Source organism: Protomyctophum bolini (assembly GCF_963924005.1).
Source record: "Protomyctophum bolini genome assembly, chromosome: 3".
Classification (NCBI taxonomy): Eukaryota; Metazoa; Chordata; class Actinopteri; order Myctophiformes; family Myctophidae; genus Protomyctophum; species Protomyctophum bolini.
This window is the reverse complement of record NC_137864.1, coordinates 47005212-47027297: the sequence shown is the minus strand read 5'-3', so window position 1 is coordinate 47027297 and position 22086 is coordinate 47005212. Positions and strand designations below refer to the sequence as shown.

The 22086-nt window shown below is 44.1% G+C and overlaps 2 protein-coding genes across 3 annotated transcripts; one reads left to right on the top strand and one right to left on the bottom strand.

Annotated features, from left to right (window-relative positions):
- Positions 1-840: 840 nt before the first annotated feature.
- On the bottom strand, positions 841-13618 carry caly (calcyon neuron-specific vesicular protein). 2 transcript variants are annotated; one of them, XM_080759300.1, is made up of 6 exons: positions 13455-13618; positions 13025-13228; positions 8617-8769; positions 6710-6832; positions 6437-6550; positions 841-2494 (listed from the first exon to the last, which is right to left on the bottom strand). In XM_080759300.1, the coding sequence occupies exons 3-6, from the start codon at positions 8743-8745 to the stop codon at positions 2282-2284; spliced, it is 579 nt and encodes a 192-aa protein (XP_080615426.1). In that variant the 5' UTR covers positions 8746-8769; positions 13025-13228; positions 13455-13618; the 3' UTR covers positions 841-2281. The 2 variants fall into 2 exon arrangements, with proteins under 2 accessions (XP_080615426.1, XP_080615425.1); XM_080759299.1 differs by having other exon boundaries at positions 841-2497; positions 13455-13613.
- Positions 13619-16253: 2635 nt separating this feature from the next.
- On the top strand, positions 16254-22086 carry LOC308312479 (valine--tRNA ligase-like; the record flags this gene model as incomplete). The annotated part of the gene is made up of 2 exons (XM_080759086.1): positions 16254-16364; positions 18835-22086. 2 exons carry the CDS (start codon positions 16254-16256, stop codon positions 22084-22086), a joined length of 3363 nt encoding a protein of 1120 aa, XP_080615212.1.

The following is a 22086-nucleotide window of genomic DNA, read 5'->3' as shown; positions in this document are numbered from 1 at the left end:
GTTGCTAGCCCCAAGCCCAACCTTCCACCATTTCTGGCTTCCGGTGTGTTTGGAGTTGGTTTGTTAGTCCCCTTCCCCTAACCTATTGTCTTCCAGGCAATGGATTACAATCTCATACCACGTGAGACCAGACAGGTTTTGGGTTGTGTACAAGCTGTCCCGGCACGTCAAGCCCAACCAACTCCAGCTACTGTGTAATGAAAGCTGCAAGCAGGGCAAGCATTTCATACCAGCAGCACGAGACAGTACAATATTTATACAATACAATATTTATCAAGAATAGCCTACTTGGATGACAGAGTCCTAAATGTCACCGTCAGGTGGAAACCTTGTACACTGTACACTGTACAGTAGAGACCTAAAAGCAGATTTACAACCACTCACATTGTGACACATTGTGAGCATGTAGATCTGCTTTCTTGTCAACGTTTCCGCAAAACACTCGCATGACGAAGTAAGGAACTGTTTTAGGGAAGAAAGTAAATGTTGAAATGCAGAGATACAAGGTTTCTGCCCGACAGCAACGATATGCACAGCATTAAATCCAACCGTCAAAAATAGACTAGTATGTTCACGATAACATCGCCACAATACGAGTACACAGTAGAACAGACACCAAAACAAAAGACTAGTATGACCAGACTAGTACGTTCACGATAACATCGCCACAATATAAGTACACAGTAGAACAGACACCGAAACAGACTAGTATGTTCACGATAACATCGCCACAATACAAGTACACAGTAGAACAACAGACTAGTATGTTCACGATAACGTCGGCACAATAAAAGCACACAGTAGAACAGACACCAAAACAAAAGCCACGACGCTGGCAGCTAGAGAAGCTCAGCGGTTTAGTCATTTATTTGTGTTCAGTCGATGACATCAGAGCAGATGGTTCTGACATAAACATTTGGCACTCAAACGGTTGTAACTGTGACCCCGCATCGCATACTTCACAATCAGATGGAAAATTCTGTTAAAAAACAAAAAAAACAAGCAAGCTGAGCCCATTAAAAATAATCGTATCCTTAGCCTTATAGACCGTATAATATATTGTGATCGGTAGAAAGTCTATACAGATTATGGCACTCTTAAGACTTGGAAGTCTGTCTTTTGTACTATGTTTTACAGATACTGATAATCTGACCGCCCCCCTTCCCCTAAAATTGTAGTGGTTCACTTTTTTACAAAAACAATTGGATCGTTCAACCCTCTCCCAAAAATACAGATACCGTAAATAGCCTACTACTAGATATAGTAATACATAAGTAAACACCATGTTTCTACAGTATGTAGAACATGTTTAAGCACTAATTGTACCGCCGTTTAGTTAGAGAGCAGCTACTTCATACCTCTATGTGATGACGTCCATGAGAACGCTGTTCTAATGACACAGTACACATTAGCCACAAGAAGAAACGATTCAATCCTTCAGACGTGTAGATCGACTTCGACTTTGAGTTGACTGAGAATCATTAAAAGATCGAAGCATAATAGCATATTTTACACCACCATTATGGATGTATAACACTAAATAAACGTTTGCATGTTAAACAAAAGGCTTTCAAGTTTCATGTTGAAAGTAGGCCTAAGCATAACATCTAAATGTAACAGTCACGAGAACACTCAGCAATGGTTCCATTCCATTTATAATTAAATGAAAAAGGCAATCAGGAACCAAGACAGGCCGATGAGTAAGAAATGAGCAGAAATATCACTGAATCTCATTTTCTCCTCACACTGTGACTGCTCGCCTCTCTTCTCGTCTCTCACATTCTCAGAAGGGTACCACGCGCACACCCATGTGCACACACACACACACACACACACACACACACACACACACACACACACACACACACACACACACACACACACACACACACACACACACACACACGTGTTTCAAGAATACTGTAAAACAAAGACATTCTCCGACCGTTAACTAACATTCCTGGTTTCTACCCACAAGTAAGGCTGCATCTGTATGGAATATGTATATTCTTAACCACACAAAGTACCTGAATTCGGCATTCATGGTGACAGAGTAATCACATTTGTTGGATCACTCAGCACTGATTTACAGTAAAACGAAACGTGTCAATTACAAGTTATGAACTTTTCTTTTCAGTTTCATGCTATCAATGTCGGAGGAACTACTGTATATAAATTATGTTTAAGTTAATCATCCAGGCGCCCACATATTACATCATATTTCCTCCAATGTAATGTATGGACTCCCCCGTCCGGCTGTACTGTAGCCTACAGTATGTCTTCATTCTTCTCCCGTGGCCTCCTTCAGACCGTTAACGACGGGGAGCCATGGCGAGGACAGCTCAGGCCCGGTCCTCTTGGCCTGGTTGAGTTGGGTCAGGGTGGCGTAGAGACCCGCACCGGTGGTGCCGCCGTGAGCACTCACCTCACTCTCTGCCTGCTGCTCCTCCTGGTCTGTGTAGTACAACTCCACGCCTGCAGGGGTGCAGTGCTTCTGCTGTTGAGGTGGACAGAGGGAAAACGTTTCTCTTAATAAAGCCAAATTCCCAATACCCACAATCTCGGCCATAGAAAGCTAGATGGCTCACCCACGCTGCTGGCCAATGGGGAGCGACGTCGCTACGTGGTTGGCCATCTTAATTCGGGGCAGCATAACATTGTGTCTATGGTCCACTTTTAAATAACCACAACTTGCTTAATTTTGTTATATTTGTTAATGGTTTGTTATAAACATGAGAGACGTCTGCATACTTAAATGCTTTTATATGACGTTCATAGATTACAAAAAACTTAAAGCAGATACGCGTCCTGAATCATAGCCACGATGATAACGTTTGTAATAAACCAACCCGTTTGTAAATCCGTCAAGATTTGAGCGAGTTATGATTATGAGTATGTTTGTTAGAGCTGCCATAGAAGATACTGTACTGTAGCCCTGAAGCAAGATGGCCGCCGGGTGAACTACGTCAGAGACTCCGCCTTGAGCCATCTAGCCTTTATATATGTCTATGATCTCGGCCACTCACTCACTCACACTCGAGTCACTCCAGCATGCCGGTGTTGCGGTGAAATTGGTTGACCAGCCAAAATATGTGACCATCGCGTGTACTTCACATACATGGAGGTCTTTAGATATGTGAGGTTGAATTATGTTAATAAACTAAATGCAATAATTTATGTTGGGACACTGACGTTATATGACGCCTACTCTACACGATTGTCACATATTTCAGCGGGTCAGATTGTCACATATTTCAGCGGGTCACCAATTTCACCGTAACACCACAATGCCGGCCGGAGTGACCGAGTGTGAGTGAGCGGGTGGCTGATATTTGGGGTGTTGGAATTCAGCTTTAATGTGGGATGACACACTAGATTGACTAGAAGATGACTCTGTTGGCACCCGTGCTGGTCCGAGTGCAGATGGAATATAAAGGAGAAAGACTGTGTGTGTGTGTGTGTGTGTGTGTGTGTGTGGGCATGCGCGCAAGCGTGTATGCTACAGTACCTCCCTCGTCGCATTCCGGTAATTCGGTGTGGTTCAAAATATTAAAAACTGCGGCGCAATTATGGTGAATAAGTGGCCTCACATTACGCGCATCATTAAAGCAAGCGTCATTGACACTTTCTATCTGTCCGTGGCTCTACAACACATCTGCATTTCACAGAGAAACACAGATGACACTAGGACTAGGGCAGTGGTTTTACACCCTTTTCATAGCAAGCCAAGACCTATTATTTATTGGGCAGTTGAGTCAAGGACCACCACTTGATGTCATTTAGCCTCTCAGACCCCAAACTAAAGAACATTGTGTTATCGCATGCTGTATTAATGTGGTACCATTAGTTGAGATAACAGGCAAACGTCGATCAAAATAATAATTCTTCTAACTGTTAACCCATTCTGACCTGAGATCAGATTCATACGAGGTTTCCACTGGACACACACTGGTCTGATTAACCCATTCTGACCTGAGATCAGATTCTAAAAATGTCAGTCGTTCTTCGATTTTTCAAAAATAGCAGACCTACAAGCTCGTAGCGCGCCACTCGGTGGCGCGCTACGAGCTTGTAGATCTGCTATTTTTCAATACCTTAAGCATAACATGATGCTAACACCAAAATGGGTTAAATTAAATATCTATAAGGCTCCATTTGGTCATGTATAGCTAGGGACCACCTGGAACTCCCTCAAGGACCACTGGTGGTCCCCGGACCACTGCTTGAAAACCACTGCACTAGTGTATTCTTTTACACAACATAACATGATCTCAAATAAGAAACTTTTGATTTATCTTCCAAATCTGCAAAATATCCCTTTAATTCAACTCAACAAAACAAATGGTTATATTTATTACACTATCGTAGTTACAAATTGATAAATAAAGAGGATTGTACTGTGTGGTCCACTTTCTTTGTTGCCAGGGCTGTAGAGAAAGTTATGAATATTTTCATAATGACCCACAGTGGTTTTCCCCACACTGCTCTGCTGTAATGTACAGTATGGCTGCATGCTATTAATACGGGAAGTCATAAAATTAGACCTTCAAGCAAACGCTCCAAAAACATCAGTACCAAAACACTGATGTGTTTAAAGAGCACACACAGTAAATGTTCTGAGTTTTAACGTAACAAAACTTTAAATTTAAGAATATGAGAAAAATCCCGAGTAAAAACTTGATGTTGATATAACTCTTAGAATTAAATCAACACTTTGCAGCAGAAGAGTGGAGACTTAGACTAAACTAACTTCACATCCGTTCTGCCAACCCTCAGGGTCAGTTTGGTTGCATTAGCATGCTCCAAGAGCTAAACGAGCACCATGAGGACTTTACGAGGCAGCAGTGGCTCAGGAGATATAGGTCGGCTGCATGGGAACCTGTTCGAACCCGGGGCTGCCCCAGAGTTACTACTCGAAGTGCCCTTGAGCAAGACACTGAAAACCTAATTGCTCCCGATCATTGTAAAGCGCCTTGAAGGCGCTATATAAATGCACCATTACCGTTTACCATTTTACGGTGTACGGTCCAAATGAGCCGATGTAGACACACCTGACCTTCCATTCCACAGTGACGAGGCGCACTCGCTCGTTGCCCCTTCATTCTCACCCGTCTTTTCATGTCTCCAACAACACATTAAGAAATGCTGAGAGTGACTGTAACCGTTGAAAAACTTCAAAAGCTTTTTTTTTTGCCGGAAGGTTACCCCCCCCCCCCCCCCCCCCATCCCCTCACCTCCCTTCCTTGCTCCCCCCCTCCGTTAAGCCTTTAATCACAGTTTAGTCACGCTCAGGCCCTAATTAAAGACCCCTCCGATTCACGGGCGGGCATCCCAAACTCTTGCCTGATGAGAAAGCGGTCTCTCTCTCTCGCTCTCGCTCTCGCTCAACGCCCCCCTACCCCCCTCGTTTCTGTTTTCCTACTGCGAGAGACAGGCTTTTTAGCTAACACGCGTGACAGAGCTGGTTCAGTGGCTGAGTTACGCGATGCCTTCAAGGTGTCGTTGGGGAGATAATAGGTTTGTTCAGAGGGTCGCGCTGACGTCTGCGATGTTCTGAGGATGTGCTCACAAAGCAGCGGATGATGAGTGCTCTGCAGACAGCGGACGGCGTCACAGGACTATAGGTGTTCTCAAGGCTGGATAATATGAGCTCAAGGCTGTGTTAGCCACGGGGGCAAGGCTGTGATACAAGGCACCTTTGTTCAAATCTGGCACGTTGCTCAAAAGTATAGCAGGAATAGTCACATTGATGTATTCTTCATATACATATGGCTCATTTTGGCGCTTCACGCTGATATTTTGAACGTTTGGTCACTCATGGACATATACTTGAGTATGGCGCGTTTATGTATGTATTTAGTATACGGTACATGGGGGTCATCAACACTCCCAGCAAGTATAGCATCATTTAACCCATTCTGACCTGAGATCAGATTCATACGAGGTTTCCACGGGACACACACTGGTCTGATTAACCCATTCTGACCTGAGATCAGATTCTAAAAATGTCAGTCGTTCTTCGAATTTTTCAAAAATAGCAGACCTACAAGCTCGTATCGCGCCACTCGGTGGCGCGATATGAGCTTGTAGATCTGCTATTTTTCAATAGGTAAAGCATAACATGATGCCAACACCAAAATGGGTGCCCGGTCAGAATGGGTTAACAAACAGACATTGTCCTGGTCCTCATGGATGTTTTATATACAATTAGGAAATGATCCAGGTTGGGGTTGTGGGATTAGGCCTTTAGAGGTTATATCGCAGTGCGGCGCGCTGCTATCTTGACGATCCGCTATTAAATCTCCTATTTTTGGCACACTACAGTAGCTTGCAACTGAGTAAAAAGCAGGCTTTAGGGTTAAATGTATGCAAGTGTGTGTGTGTGTGTGTGTGTGTGTGTGTGTGTGTGTGTGTGTGTGTGTGTGCGTGCGTGTACCTTAAGGACGAAACCCTCAGGGCAGGTAAGCTGGTTGTACCACATGGCCTTGTACATTAGCAGGAGCAGAAGGCTGGTCAGGAAGGCCAGAGTGATGAGAATGAGACCTGTGAGCTGGTTGACAAACGGACACACACACACACACACACGCACACACACACACACACACACACGCACACGCACACGCTACATCAACAGCAGCTCTTTCACTGGCAGAACCAAGTGAGCCGATGATTTCCCGGGACATGACGTTTTGCTGTTATATCACTGTACCTTGGCCTTCTCTGACACTTCACTGTAGAAGTTGATGTTGAAGTGTCTGCCGCTGCCGGGCACGTACAGCCTGCTCTGTTTCTTCTGCTTCAGCTGGTACTGAGTCGTCGTCTTCACGATCACCTGCACCGAACGACAGATTTTCCTTCGTCGTACGTTACGCCAATAATAGCTCTATGCTAGCTCACAAAGTGTTGCGTCGCGACTCGCGCTCGCCGTGTTGTGAGCATGCAGTGGTGGGAAGAGTACTCTTTTACTTAAGTAAAAGTATCGATAGTGCAATGTATTACTACTCTAGTTATACAAGTGAAAGTCTAGAATTCGAAAATGTAGTTGAGTAAAAGTAATGGAAACAAAATGTACTTAAAGTACCAAAAGTAGAAAGTACTCACTATACAGAATGTCCCATTTTCAAATACAGATTTCTTTTTTTAAATAGCACATCTACAAGCTCACAATGCGTCGCATCGCGACACATTGTGAGTTTGTAGATCGGCTATTTTCAAATGTAATGAAGAGAGACGTATTGGAAATAGGAAATACTAAAAGTAAAGTACAAATACCACAAAATTGTACTTAAGTACAGTACTTAAGTAAATGTTCCACTGTGAGCATGTACAGCTTTTTGTAGAGCTATCTTGACACACGGCAGAGTATTTAAGCTTTTAGTTTTGTCAAGGGAAAAAACAAATCCGTTTTTTTCCACAACATGAAAATAATAAATGAAATAATGAAATAAAAGATTTCACAGAGCTTCTGTTTGTTTGTTTTTCCTTCTAGGATATACTGACAGTATACTCCGCCATGTCATTTGTGTTTTGAGCCTGCTGTTCATGATTCAAGTCAACTGTTGCTGTTAAGCATTCTCAGATAACCCATTCTGAACGGGAACGCATTTTGGTGTTAGGACTATGTTATGCTTTAGCTATTGAAAAATAGCAGATCTACAAGCTCATAGCGCGCCACCGAGTGGCGCGCTACGAGCTTGTAGGTCTGCTATTTTTGAAAAATCGAAGAACGACTGACATTTTTAGAATCTGATCTCAGGTCAGAATGGGTTAATCAGACCAGTGTGTGTCCAGTGGAAACCGCGTATGAATCTGATCTCAGGTCAGAATGGGATAAGCATAATAGTACGGGGCAGGTAGACCAGACAGTTTATGCTGAGAAAGTGAGCGCTCACATGAATTTTAATGGTGTCCAGACCTATTATGTAACGTGAGTGGGAGAGGACTGCAGTGAGCCGCGGTGTAAAAGTAACGGAGTACATTTACGTAAGTACTGTATATATACTGTACCCATTTTGACCTGAGATCAGGTTCTAAAAAATATGTCTTCTACATCCCGACAGTTTTTTGAAAAAGCTATGTTTCTATGTCAGTCGTTCTTCGATTTTTCAAAAATATAGCAGACCTACAAGCTCGTAGAGTGGCGCGCTATGAGCTTGTAACCAAACTGTTAGTAGTACATTAATGTACACAAGCACACAAATGGACACACGCAAGCATGCACGCACACATAGGATGCACACACACACACACACACCAAGGCCACAAAAATGTCTGCGGACACATAGATGTCTGTGGAAACTTAGATAAGCAAAAACATACATACAATAGACATGCACGCATACACGCTTAAATGCAGGCACAAACACACACACACACACACGCCACAAAAATGTCTGTGGACACATAAGCAAACATATGCACGCAAACGCGCACGCACGCACGTGTCGCTCGCACACACACACACACACACACACACACACACACACACACACACACACACACACACACACACACACACACACACACACACACACACACACACACACACACACACACACACACACACACACACACACACACACAGTACTGTATATACACACCCTCAGCTATACGTACCTTGTCCGGGAAAGGGTGGTGTAGCTGCTTGACCTCCAGGGGGGTGATGAGGGGGATGGTATCAAAGCCATCATCTGCAGACGGCCCTTTCTCCAGTTTATCACACAGATTACTGCCCAGCTTCACCATGGTTCACTATTATGCACCTACAATCTGAGAGCACAGAGAACACAGATTACTGCCCAGCTTCACCATGGTTCACTATGTGCACCTACAATCTGAGAGCACAGAGAACACAGATTACTGCCCAGCTTCACCATGGTTCACTATTATGCACCTACAATCTGAGAGCACAGAGAGCACAGATTACTGCCCAGCTTCACCATGGTTCACTATGTGCACCTACAATCTGAGAGCACAGAGAACACAGATTACTGCCCAGCTTCACCATGGTTCACTGTATGCACCTACAATCTGAGAGCACAGAGAGCACAGGTTACTGCCCAGCTTCACCATGGTTCACTATGTGCACCTACAATCTGAGAGCACAGAGAGCACAGATTACTGCCCAGCTTCACCATGGTTCACTATTATGCACCTACAATCTGAGAGCACAGAGAACACAGATTACTGCCCAGCTTCACCATGGTTCACTATGTGCACCTACAATCTGAGAGCACAGAGAGCACAGATTACTGCCCAGCTTCACCATGGTTCACTATGTGCACCTACAATCTGAGAGCACAGAGAACACAGATTACTGCCCAGCTTCACCATGGTTCACTATTATGCACCTACAATCTGAGAGCACAGAGAGCACAGATTACTGCCCAGCTTCACCATGGTTCACTATTATGCACCTACAATCTGAGAGCACAGAGAACACAGATTACTGCCCAGCTTCACCATGGTTCACTATTATGCACCTACAATCTGAGAGCACAGAGAGCACAGATTACTGCCCAGCTTCACCATGGTTCACTATTATGCACCTACAATCTGAGAGCACAGAGAGCACAGATTACTGCCCAGCTTCACCATGGTTCACTATTATGCACCTACAATCTGAGAGCACAGAGAACACAGATTACTGCCCAGCTTCACCATGGTTCACTATGTGCACCTACAATCTGAGAGCACAGAGAGCCATCTCAGGTCAGAACAACTTAAGCCCATCGCACACCGTCTGCGACCGTCTGCCGCGCGGCGCCGCCTGGAAAATAGAACTGTGTTCTGCCGGGCGGCGCGGCGCGACGCGGCGGACGGAGCCGGTGTGCGTTACGTTCATTGAAAATAATGGAGGCGGCTGTGTCCGCCGCGCGGCGGACGCAGCCGGTGTGTGGTGGGCTTCACCCTGACATTTCTACCTACTACAGTGTATACTACTACATAATTGGTGTTACACAGTAAAAACTGGAGTGTACATTTCACTGTTATTTTAGTAACAATTTAGTGTATTATGTGTGTGTTTTAGTTTGTTTGTTTGTTTAACCAGAAACAAACACCCTCTTAGTGTTTTCACCAGTTGTTTAGGTTAACAGGGAGGTTTTGGGGCTACCAAAGCAAACCATGAAGACAGTGTGTTTGTGCAGGTAAACACTACCACACTCCTCCAGTGGCTGATGACATTTTACATATTGTTTTCTTATGTAAACACAGGGCAAAATCGCATTATCTTCCTCTAACTAAAACGTCCACTCTTACACTGCAGTGTAGATGGTGTGTGTAGTTGTTGGTTGTCCTCACTGAGAGCACACAAAGGCTCTATAATAGGAAGAGGAACAAATGTTGTACTTCTGTCTTATGGCGATAACAATGTGAATAGAATGGAACATGTATTGATATTTGTGGGTAAACTTCTACATCTTCTGCGGTTATATCAAAAGCAAACTTAACAGAAGAACACGGCTCCTCCTGCACACACAGAACAAAAGATTTATTGCTTTTCATTTCTAGGGGAAAGACGGTCTGCGAGATAGTGACAAATCCTCATATTGCGATATTTTCCCAGGGAATTGAACATAAACATCTGTGACACAATTTCTTTTCAGTTTGCTTTGGAAAATGTCAAAGAAATGGGGGAGGCTGATATCTTCTATACAACTTGTGTTTTGGGGAGATAATTAATTTTTTTATTGCATCTCTCTTTTGGTTTTGGCTCTGTTCTTATGTGTGCTCCTGAAATGTGGAAGTGGTACAACCATTATTACATACTTTATTAATACTTTAATTTTGTGAATAACCAAGGTGTACCGATTCCAACATCATGACGACTTGTGCCTAGTTGAACTTTTCAACTTTCAGATTTGAAGGAAGGTTTGGACAGTTGAAGGCCATATTCTAAATAAATATCATGTGGAACACAAGTATAACACATTATGGTGGAGCCATATAGAGAGTAACTTGATTTAGAAAGCAAGAAAGCAATAATGTGGAAAGTACGGGAGTTGGGATTTAATTAAAATGGCCTTCACTCTGTAATTGCCTTTTGAGAGCTCTCTGTGTGTGTGTGTGTGTGTGTAATCATCCTCATATTGTAGATAACTTTCTCTGTTTAAAATGTCAACATGCACCGCATCGCGTATAGTTCCACCTCGTGCCACCAATCTCGTATATATCTCAGTGTTCATTTCCCACTTCTTACAAATGCATTTATATATGATCCACCTGCGAGTCCAAGGCTCTGTAGATGCCACCAACACACCTCAAACGCATTGCTGCCGATAAGGATGCCATTTTATTCTCCTCGCAATCAATAACTCATCTAAATGTAGAGGCAAGAGGTGAGGAGCCACTTATCTCCTCCACGCACACACGCGCAAGCCGCAAGCCGCACACACACACACACACACACACACACACACACACACACACACACACACAGCAGTGCAATACAACACCAAGCCCCCGAGAGGTGTGCTGCTGACGCCGCCAATGACTCACCATAATGATGAGCACATTCAAGAGGGGTGTAGAGAGATACCATTCATATATATTCCATTAGCAAAACTGTTAGAACCTCAAGTCTCGATGGCAATGTTTTCGAGGCAAAGTCTTCAAACGTAGGAAAGGTTTTTAGACAGAAAGATTTCAGAAAACATTTGTGGACACAGCGTGTATATACTGTACGTGTGTGTGTGTGTGTGTATATATATATATATATATATATATATATATATATATATATATATAAATATAAAAGCATGTCAAAAATGTTGGGTGAAAAAGGATTATGTATCTGAAAGATTCAGCTCTGTAATATTTTACAGTACATGAAAGTCTGAAGTCGAAAAAGAGATTTTTGTAACATCAAATCATATTAGTGTAGGTTACACTTCCACAGGAATAAGTCATCGGTGTTCATAATTAACTCTGAGAGTGTGTACACACGTGTAACCAAATGGACCCGTTACAGATTACAACGCAAGTTAGTATGTGCATGCATGGAGGTCTAAGTTGGTATTTTGTGGAGACCATGATCACTTTTTCAGCCTTACACATTTGGAGTGGTGGAGCACTATTTTATCTCTGATCATGAGGCTCTATATATACTCCATGTTCCTTCATTCAATGCCCAATAAAATCCCACTGCCCCCAAGTTTCTTAGAAAAACGAGAGCAACTATATGTAAGCTTTAATTTATATGTCTAGTGTAAAATTAAATTAGGCTATGCCAAGAGGGAGTGCTATTCCACTATAGGCCACCTACAGCACTAATAAAGGAGTTTTATATATGGTATTTGCAATTATGATTATAATTTAGAAGGCTACCAAATATATTGTAAAAAGGTGAATGCATTTTGTTTTTCAAGTTCTATATTGAGCTATACTAGGACAGGAACCTAGAGAACTGGTCATGTATTTGAACTTGCTGCATTATGTTGCGACAGGCTGCTGTGGCGATGGCCAACAATCAGAGATGGAAGATCAAATAAAAACATCTCCCCACTGAATGGCTATAATAAAGAAGCTAACACAAACTTTATCACTATTTTCTATATTCCATAATCCTATGCCTTTAACAGTTAATGGAGAATAGCTAGCCTGTCCACTTATAAGTTCGATAGGCCTTATTGTCAACTGCGTTGAAATCAGAATACACCTGACCTGCCTGTTATTCTAACAATGGGCTAATATAGCTGCAGTTCTATAGCCTATGGGCTACTGTAAACATGCCTACAGTATCTATGAACCTATCTGGAGACGGTCTCGTTAACGGTCTCCGGCGTAGCCACTTACCCGCAGTGACACAATAGCTGAGTTTCTACATTAATCTCCTACAACAATACTTATAAATGAACGTCGATAAATCATGTTGAATGGCCACTAAATTAACCTACGATGTATCCGTTTGTGTCACCAGCGGCGCGCGACGGAATATCATCGTCAACCTATACGATATATGAATCAAATTTATATATGGGCAACAATTCCAGCCGTTTTCACGGAAATAAGAACGTGAACTTACCGTTTCCTCGATGGCTGCTTGGATCGGGACGCTACACGGATGCTAACGTAGCGGGGACACAGAATGTGAGCACCGGTTACCGTGGTGATGTGTGATTCACGGCAGGATTGCGCATGTAAGTATAGTTCGGTAGCCCACCCGTTATGTTCTCCTCCGGATGATGATGATGGGCGATGGAAACGTTGTCAGACTCAAGCGATGTAACTGCATATGAGGGAAAAAAACGGCATTGTTATTATTCCCAAATGCTACAAAATGATCTAATAGTTTAATTCATGCTCAAATAAAAAGAAAAAAGAAAATAAAAAATGAAGAAAAAAAGCGATGCTATTCAGCTCAAAAAACACTATTGCAAAAATTATGTGGGCTACCTCAAGCAAAATAAGTACATTTTGGTGTTGCAAAACTGAAAATAATGGATTGAAACAACCTTTCAAAGTTAGAGCTTCTATTCCACCTCTAACGCCAAGTCTTCCAACTTGAATAAATATAAAAATAAATACAAAAAATAATAATAAAATAAAAGGTTTGTCTATGTGTGCTTTTCAATAAAGAGTAGCCTATCATGCTGTGAGGAACAATCCATATAGTGAGGTGAAGCAGCTGCTGGCAAAATGCTGACCATCTGACAGGTTTGTGAATCACCATGTTGCTTCTAATTCACCACTTGTAACAGAGCTGATGGAGTGATGCATATAAATTATATTTCACACACACACACACACACACACACACACACACACACACAGCTTAAACACTGAACTCAAACAAGAGAGGTTGATTTACTGCAGATTGTACCAAATGTAACCAACATGTTTACAAAACACTGAGTTACAAATGGTATAATTGACACTGAGATTTGACTGTGTCACAGTGTGTGTGTGTGTGTGTGTGTGTGTGTGTGTGTGTGTGTGTGTGTGTGTGTACGCGTGTGTGTGTGTGTGTGCGTGCGCAAGTGTGCGTGCGTGTCAGACAGCGACAGAAGGAGTGTGGGGAACCAGGGAAGGAGAAAGAGCAAAGTGAAATAGACGGATGAGGTATAAAATGAGTGGGAAGCAGGAGCCAGCCTTGTCTGTGGTGTTTAGATCAACCTTTTCATTGCAAAGGGAACCCATGCTGGCTTCCCCTCTTTGGATATTCCCCGACTCGATGAATCCATTATTCCTTTGGGGGGCCACTCGTCCAAAAAGAAACCTACAGCGGCCCACCCCTCTGCCAACTCTTCAATTGTGGCTACATTTATTATTTTGACCTTTACTTTGCAGGGGAGTGACATCAAAGTGAACCCTCTATTTCTTCCTCCTTAGGGAGACGGAGGTGTCATCCTCGCAGCGTGAGAGGCAGACTGCAGGCCTGCGACTGGTTTTGTTGTAGGAGAAGAGGAGAGCCTGCAGGGTGCACACATAATGAAACCAGAATCAATTAGGCCCTGCTCTTTAAAATGGACTGCATGGAAAGGAGGCTGGTGTGTGTGTGTGTGCGTGTACATGCATATATGATCGGCAATATAAGTATAGTATACTGACTCCGAGTAGTTTATGCACACGCACACACACACACACACACAAAAACACACACACACACACACACACACACGATATAGCTTCACCTAGGTTCTGTTGGAGGAAAAACATCAAAACCTAACGTAAAATAGTTATATACTATGCATTACCATATTGTGCTGAATATAAAGACTTTGATTACAAGACGACCACCACTTTCCAACTCATTTGTGGAAAAAGAACATTGAATGTCAATAGTCTCTTATAGATTATAATACGACCACGTTTTTTGAGAACAATAGGGGTATATATTGTTCCAATAATAAATACTAATTGTATATTGTAATATGTGAAATAAATAATACGATATCTTAAGAAAAGAGAGCAACGACATCCACATCCCTAACCCAAGTTTGGGCAGGTGCCGACTCTGCAGAGTGACGAACAGTATAAGGAAGAACACAATCAAATGGGCACCAATGCGACAGATGCTTTTTATTGCACCAGAATTAGGTTCCTCTTCAGACTAAAATTAACACAGAGAAACACCAATCTTTATACAACCCACAAAAACAATCAACATGATCACATGGGATGCAATACAGTTGTAGACATTTTCTCACGTACAAACAAGTCAGGATTGTAAGAGACATCATAGTAAGAGAGAGTAAAGTGACATACACGATTGTCATACAACACAGTCAAACTATATCAGAAATGTCACTACTCGCAAAAAGATTGTGTACAAATGAAACCCAGAGACATTATAAGTACATTATCAAAATCATAAATGAATCAACATCATATTTCATACAAGCATCGTCAACTTGTGAGGTTAAAAACACATCAAAAGGAATATAATTCCATAGACCAACACACCACCATCATGCTGTTAGGCTGTCATAAAGTGTGAGGCCATAAAGGGGCGCCTCCATTAACCTACACAGTGCAATATTTAGGGGCGAGACCTGAAAACGGGGGCAGCATTTATGGGAAGTTATGTCCCAAAATAAATAAGACTGGAAAGAAAAGAAAAGATAAAAACACAATTGTCTTGGCATTGTTTTCCTCTTTTTCCTCCTAATATTTTTGCCAAAGTATTCTGCAAAGTATACAGTTCCTTATTTGGAGAATCATTATGAAACGAAGTTAACCAGCACTCTCTGGAAGTAGAAGCAGCACTGGCCAATGTCATGAAAGTCTGGTGATGACATCTTCAAATCATTCTGGCTGCCTTATTTGGTACCATTATTTTGTAGTTTAATCCGAAATACTGCTTTGGTGAGGTCAAAAGCACAATGCATACTCCTTTTGACACATAGTAGTATAACTGGAGTTCACCACGGCATGGAAATTAGTCACAGTAGTCGTGGAGTAATGTGTGAACATTTTAATTCGTTTTAATTTGATTTTGATGCAGAGTAATATCCTAACCTATGCAGTACCTGTAATATGTTGTAACTCAACGATGGTTTTCATACAGGGAGTTCTTACTAGAAAGCTAAATCACAGGAACAAAGAATAAATAATAATAAAGATATACATGCAAATCAACTACGGTACTATGCAACATAAGTCTGGCGGCTTATCGGTCAGATTGTAAAAGTGTCAAACATGGTTATCTTTCCCAGATATATCAACAAACTGGCCGATGGCCAAAGGCCATATACATGTTTAAAAGCATCATTTAGATAATTGGTGCACATAGCAGAGTTCATTTTCAAGAGATGTCACACTTCATGTCAAACATTAATGCTGGTCAAACAAAATGGCCCGAGGAAGAGAGTGCATTCAACAATCAGGTTCTCAAAGTGTGGTCCAAGGACCCTCAGTGTTCCGTGAGGGGATTCCAAAAGGACCTTTACAGGTCTGTAACTCTGAGAGTATACAATTGGAACGAAATTGACCCTTACAGACCCATTTGGCTTCATACAATCTGAGTTAATTGGAAAAACTAAAAAACTAAACAAAACACAAGAACTACACCTGACTGACCTGAGTAAGAGTATTGTTTCCCTGACAGCAGAGATCAGCTATGCATGAGATTGGTCATCACATCATTGTCATCATCAAGGTGTAACAACAGGGCCATCTAGTGGCCAATTCTTCACATAACCACCCTAACAGGTTTGTTAAGGGAGAACAGAATGTATTTAATTTCTATTACTTAAGTTTGATCTCCAAGAACTGATTCTTTATCATTTCAGTGCAGAGGAAGTTCAAACAACTGCATATATACCTAAACCTTTCTGAGTGATGACCATGGTGTGATGATTTGACTCAGTCACTATGTCTCACCAATAGATGGCAGCACTGGACCACAGACACGGGTGGTCAGCACCACTAACTGAACAATCATAGCATCAGATCAAATCAAGTCATACCATTATATATTATCTTAACAATATTATATATTACCATTATATACTATCTAACATTATTGTTATACTATATTATTATTATATTAACTACACTATTGTAATGATTCAAGGGCGACCATCTCTAAGGCCTCTAGAAGTCTCCATGTAAGACCTTTGGGGTGGTGGGTGAGAACATTATGCCAACACACAGTGATGCGTTACACATACATTCTGAAGTTTATTACACACGCAGAGTAATATATACAGTAGGACAGTACATATATGACGTCCCTCATGGATTATGGAAACCATGATAAGAACAGAATGAGGAGGAACATGCTTGCATCTCATATCATATTGTACGCACAGTCAGTCCCTCTGATGCAGTAGAGTAGACAATCAACATGTCATGGTCATCAATATGCTTATGGAGATAAATGTGTTGTCACTGAGTCAGGCAGCTGAGGCCGTACCATAACAACCATTATATGAAATATTATTTTATTCTTGTATCTGCCTCGCTGTCTCTCTTGCTGTCTCTCCTTCTCTCTGTCTCTCTTTCCCTCCCGGCACTGTTGAGTGTTGAGGCAGATGGCCGCCCACTCTAGAGCCTGGGTCTGCCTGACATTTTTTCCAGTTAAGAATGTTTTCACCTATAGGTGAAGACCCCTAACAGCTCAGTACATACTAGTATATTATATTATTAATGCATGGGACGTATTGTTTTTAAGCCACACAGTATAAGCAAAGCACAATAGTCTATAGCCCTGTCCCAGACCAGTAGTACTGTGATTACCTACACAGTACCTGTGTTACAATGGCTGAGTGTCAGTTTATGTACGGAGCCCCAATCTGCCAGTCACTCATTGGTTGTCAGCCGTAGTACACCTTGTATTGTTATTGTTGAGGCGTACTGTGGTTGGCACTTGCAGGGGTGAGCGGATGGCTATATTCAGAGTACTGTGGGGGAGAGCATCTACAGTATGGTGACTATGGTCTTCTGCATCTGCTTTAGAGAGTTGTCTGGGTATTCTTCTGATCACTATACTGTAGCCTATGTTTAATGGCATAGGCCCAGTGGGTTTCTAACCTTTTGTGCCTATACTAAAGGCACATCAAAATGTATTACGTGTTATCACTCTGTAAAAAAATTATAATATAATGTATATGATATACAGTAGCTGTATATTATGTTGCAATAATGAATAACGTGTGGTTATCGCAACATCCCAAGGCCTGGGAACCATGACCGGTGCAGACAGCAGCTTGGATTCATGTGACTAGAGGGATGCCCATTGGGCACTGGCCTACTTGGAACGATGCAAGTTGGAAATGAACGCCCCACCCAGTTATTGCGACCTAAGGTCGCACTTAACTATGAACTAAATATGTTGCAGTTAATAATATGCCCATATGATCCCTGATGTCATCAATATTGGCCAGCAACTCATCTGACCTCAAACCCTTATAGATCTCCATATATGGATATATGTCAGAACCTGTTCATATTATGTTAATCCTTGCCCATCCATCATTCCTCTTCGATGTCTCAGTTTTGACTTATACCTGTCCATTCAAACTCTAGACGGGCCCGCCCCAAAGTTATTAGTGCAGCTGGCGAAAACTAGAGTTCTCAACAGGCCCGGAAATTAAGGCCTGGCCCTACCTGGGCCCTCATCAAACCCTGTACACTCAGGAGAATGTCCCCTCTACCAACCTTAGATTTCCATATACTGTATGGAACTGACCTGTTCTGACATTTCATATGTTGATCCGACCTCATCAAACCCTGTTCATCTGTCATGATGACAATCATGCTTAAGGGCTAATATAAAAGAGATCTCCATTTATGGACACAGACAGCATGATGGCTGATCAACTTAAAACAACACTGCACAGGATTACTCGCATCATAAAAGCCAGGTGATTTTTTTTCATTAAATTTCAGTTTGTCAAGGTCTTGGGAAAGATTAGTCTGTGTGAGAAGATGGTGCCAGTTACATCCAAGAGCACTACTACCGCTGCTGCTGCTGCTGCTAATGCCTCTCCTGCCACTGAGTCCACTGTCAATGGTCCACCAAAGACTGAAGCCCAGCTTAAAAGGGATGCGAAGAACAGAGAGAAGCTGGAGAAGTTCCAGCAGAAGCAGAAGGAGATGGAGGAGAAGAAGAAGCAGCCACAAGCGGAGAAAAAGGCCAAGCCTGAGAAGAAGGAACCGGAAGTGATCTTATACAACATCCCTACCCTACCCGGAGAGAAGAAAAACGTTGTCAGCCCACTTCCTGATAAATACAGTCCACAGTATGTGGAGGCTGCCTGGTACCCCTGGTGGGAGAAACAGGGATTCTTCAAGCCCGAGTACGGGAGGAAGAATATTTCTGAGCCAAACCCTCGAGGTGTCTTCATGATGTGTATCCCTCCGCCCAATGTGACTGGATCTCTCCACCTGGGTCATGCGCTCACCAACGCCATTCAGGACTGTTTGACCAGATGGCACAGGATGCGAGGGGAGACCACCCTGTGGAACCCTGGCTGTGACCACGCTGGCATCGCCACCCAGGTGGTGGTCGAGAAAAAGCTGATGAGAGAGCGAGGCATGTCCCGCCATGACCTGGGCAGAGACGGCTTTATCCAGGAAGTCTGGAAGTGGAAGAACGAAAAGGGAGACCGTATCTATCACCAGCTGAAGAAGCTGGGCTCCTCTCTGGACTGGGACAGGGCCTGTTTCACCATGGACCCTAAACTCTCCTACGCTGTCCAGGAGGCGTTCGTCCGTATGCATGAGGAGGGAGTGATCTACAGGAGCAAGAGGCTGGTCAACTGGTCCTGCACGCTCAACTCTGCCATTTCTGACATTGAGGTGGACAAGAGGGAGTTGACAGGCAGGACTCTGCTGCCTGTTCCTGGGTACAAGGAGAAAGTTGAATTTGGAGTGCTGGTCTCCTTCTCCTACAAGATCGTTGGATCTGATGAGGAGGTGATTGTGGCCACCACTCGTATTGAGACCATGCTGGGAGATTCTGCTGTAGCGGTCCACCCGGCTGACCCCAGGTACCAACAACTGAAGGGCAAGATGGTACAACACCCCTTCTGCGACCGCAGGATGCCCATTGTTTTTGATGACTTTGTGGACATGAACTTTGGAACAGGTGCTGTGAAGATCACTCCAGCCCACGACCACAACGACTACGATGTGGGAACGAGACACAACCTGGACTTCAACAACATCCTGGATGAGAATGGGCTGCTCATCAACGTACCTGCTCCGTTCTTGGGTATGAAGCGGTTTGATGCCAGGGAGGCAGTGCTGCAGGCTCTGAAGGGCCTTGGCCAGTTCAAAGAGATCAAAGACAACCCCATGGTTGTACCAGTATGCAGTCGTTCTAAGGACATTGTGGAGCCCCTGCTCAAGCCACAGTGGTACGTCAACTGTGCCGACATGGGCAAGCAGGCAGCAGACGCCGTCAGGGAGGGCCAGCTCAAGATCATCCCAGACCACCACCACAAGACCTGGTTTAACTGGCTGGACAACATCAGAGACTGGTGCATCTCTCGCCAGCTGTGGTGGGGCCACAGGATCCCTGCATACTTTGTCACCGTCGGTGACCCGTCGGTGAAACCTGGAGAGGACATGGACGGCCATTACTGGGTGAGTGGGAGGACAGAGGATGAGGCCAGGGAGAAGGCAGCCAAACGATTCAACGTATCCCCCGACAAGATCACCCTCAGACAGGATGAAGACGTGTTGGACACCTGGTTTTCCTCTGGGATTTTCCCAGTCTCCATTTTCGGATGGCCCAATGACACACCTGACCTGAACGTCTTCTACCCAGGGACCCTGCTGGAGACGGGCCATGACATCCTGTTCTTCTGGGTGGCTCGCATGGTCATGATGGGCCTCAAACTCACCGGCAAGCTGCCCTTCAGAGAGGTGTATTTGCACGCTGTTGTGAGGGATGCCCATGGGAGGAAGATGAGCAAATCCCTGGGGAACGTCATCGACCCTCTGGATGTTATCACCGGGATCTCCCTGGAGGGTCTCTACGCCCAGTTAACAGAGAGTAACTTGGATCCGGTGGAGATAGAGAAGGCCAAACAGGGTCAGAAGTCCGACTTCCCCAGTGGAATTCCGGAGTGTGGCACTGATGCCCTGCGTTTCGCCCTGTGTGCCTACACGAGCCACGGCAGGGACATCAACTTGGATGTCAAACGTATCCTGGGCTACCGTCACTTTTGCAACAAACTCTGGAACGCTGTCAAGTTTGCCATGAAGACACTGGGGGACAGCTTTGTGCCTTCAGAGGAAGCCCAGCTGTGTGGAGAGGAGAGCGTGGCAGACCGGTGGATCCTCTCCCGGCTGTGTGGGGCCGTGTCTCTGTGTGGCGCGGGCTTCCGGGCCTACGAGTTCCCCGCCATCACCACAGCCATCTATAACTTCTGGCTGTACGAGCTCTGTGACGTCTACCTGGAGAGTGTGAAGCCGGTGTTCAGCAAGGCGGAGGAGGACGGTGCGTGCCAGAGGCAGGCCTTGGTGTGCAGACAGACCCTCTACACCTGCCTGGAGGTGGGCCTACGTCTCCTCGCTCCCATCATGCCCTTCGTTTCTGAGGAGCTCTTCCAGAGGTTGCCCCGGCGACGGCCCCAGGACGACCCCCCTAGCATCTCCGTCACGTCTTACCCCGACACCGAGCAGTTCTGCTGGCAGAGTGACGAGGTGGATCGTCAAATGGAGTTTGTGATGACCGCAGTCAAGACAATCCGCTCACTCAGGGCAGACTACAACCTCACCAAGACGAGAGCTGACTGTTACCTCCAGTGTATCGACGGTAGGACGGCGTCGTTGGTGCAGAGGTACAGTCTGCAGATCCAGACCCTGTCGGACTCCCAGGCTGTCATCCCCCTGACCGGGGAGCAGGCCGCCCCAGAGGGCTGTGCCGTGGCCATCGCCTCAGACAGATGCACTGTCAACCTCATGCTCAAGGGTCTCATTGACGTGGAGATGGAGGCATCTAAACTGATCACCGAGAGAGGTGACCTGGAGAAGCAAATGGACAAGCTGACGGAGAAGATGGCCAAATGTTATTATAAGGAGAAGGTTCCCATCAAAGTCCAGGGGCTGGATGCAGAGAATATGCGACAGAGCCAAGTAAAACTGGAAAAGGTTAACAAAGCCATAGAAAACGTCAAGAAAATGATGTAA

Coding starts and splice junctions, on each gene's coding strand:
- caly (XM_080759299.1), bottom strand. CDS start 8,745: ATGGTGAAGCTGGGCAGTAATCTGTGTGATAAACTGGAGAAAGGGCCG. Junction 6,551..6,709: donor AAGTGTCAGAGAAGGCCAAG/GTACAGTGATAT, acceptor TTTGTCAACCAG/CTCACAGGTCTCATTCTCAT. Junction 2,498..6,436: donor CTGAGGGTTTCGTCCTTAAG/GTACACGCACGC, acceptor CCACCTCAACAG/CAGAAGCACTGCACCCCTGC.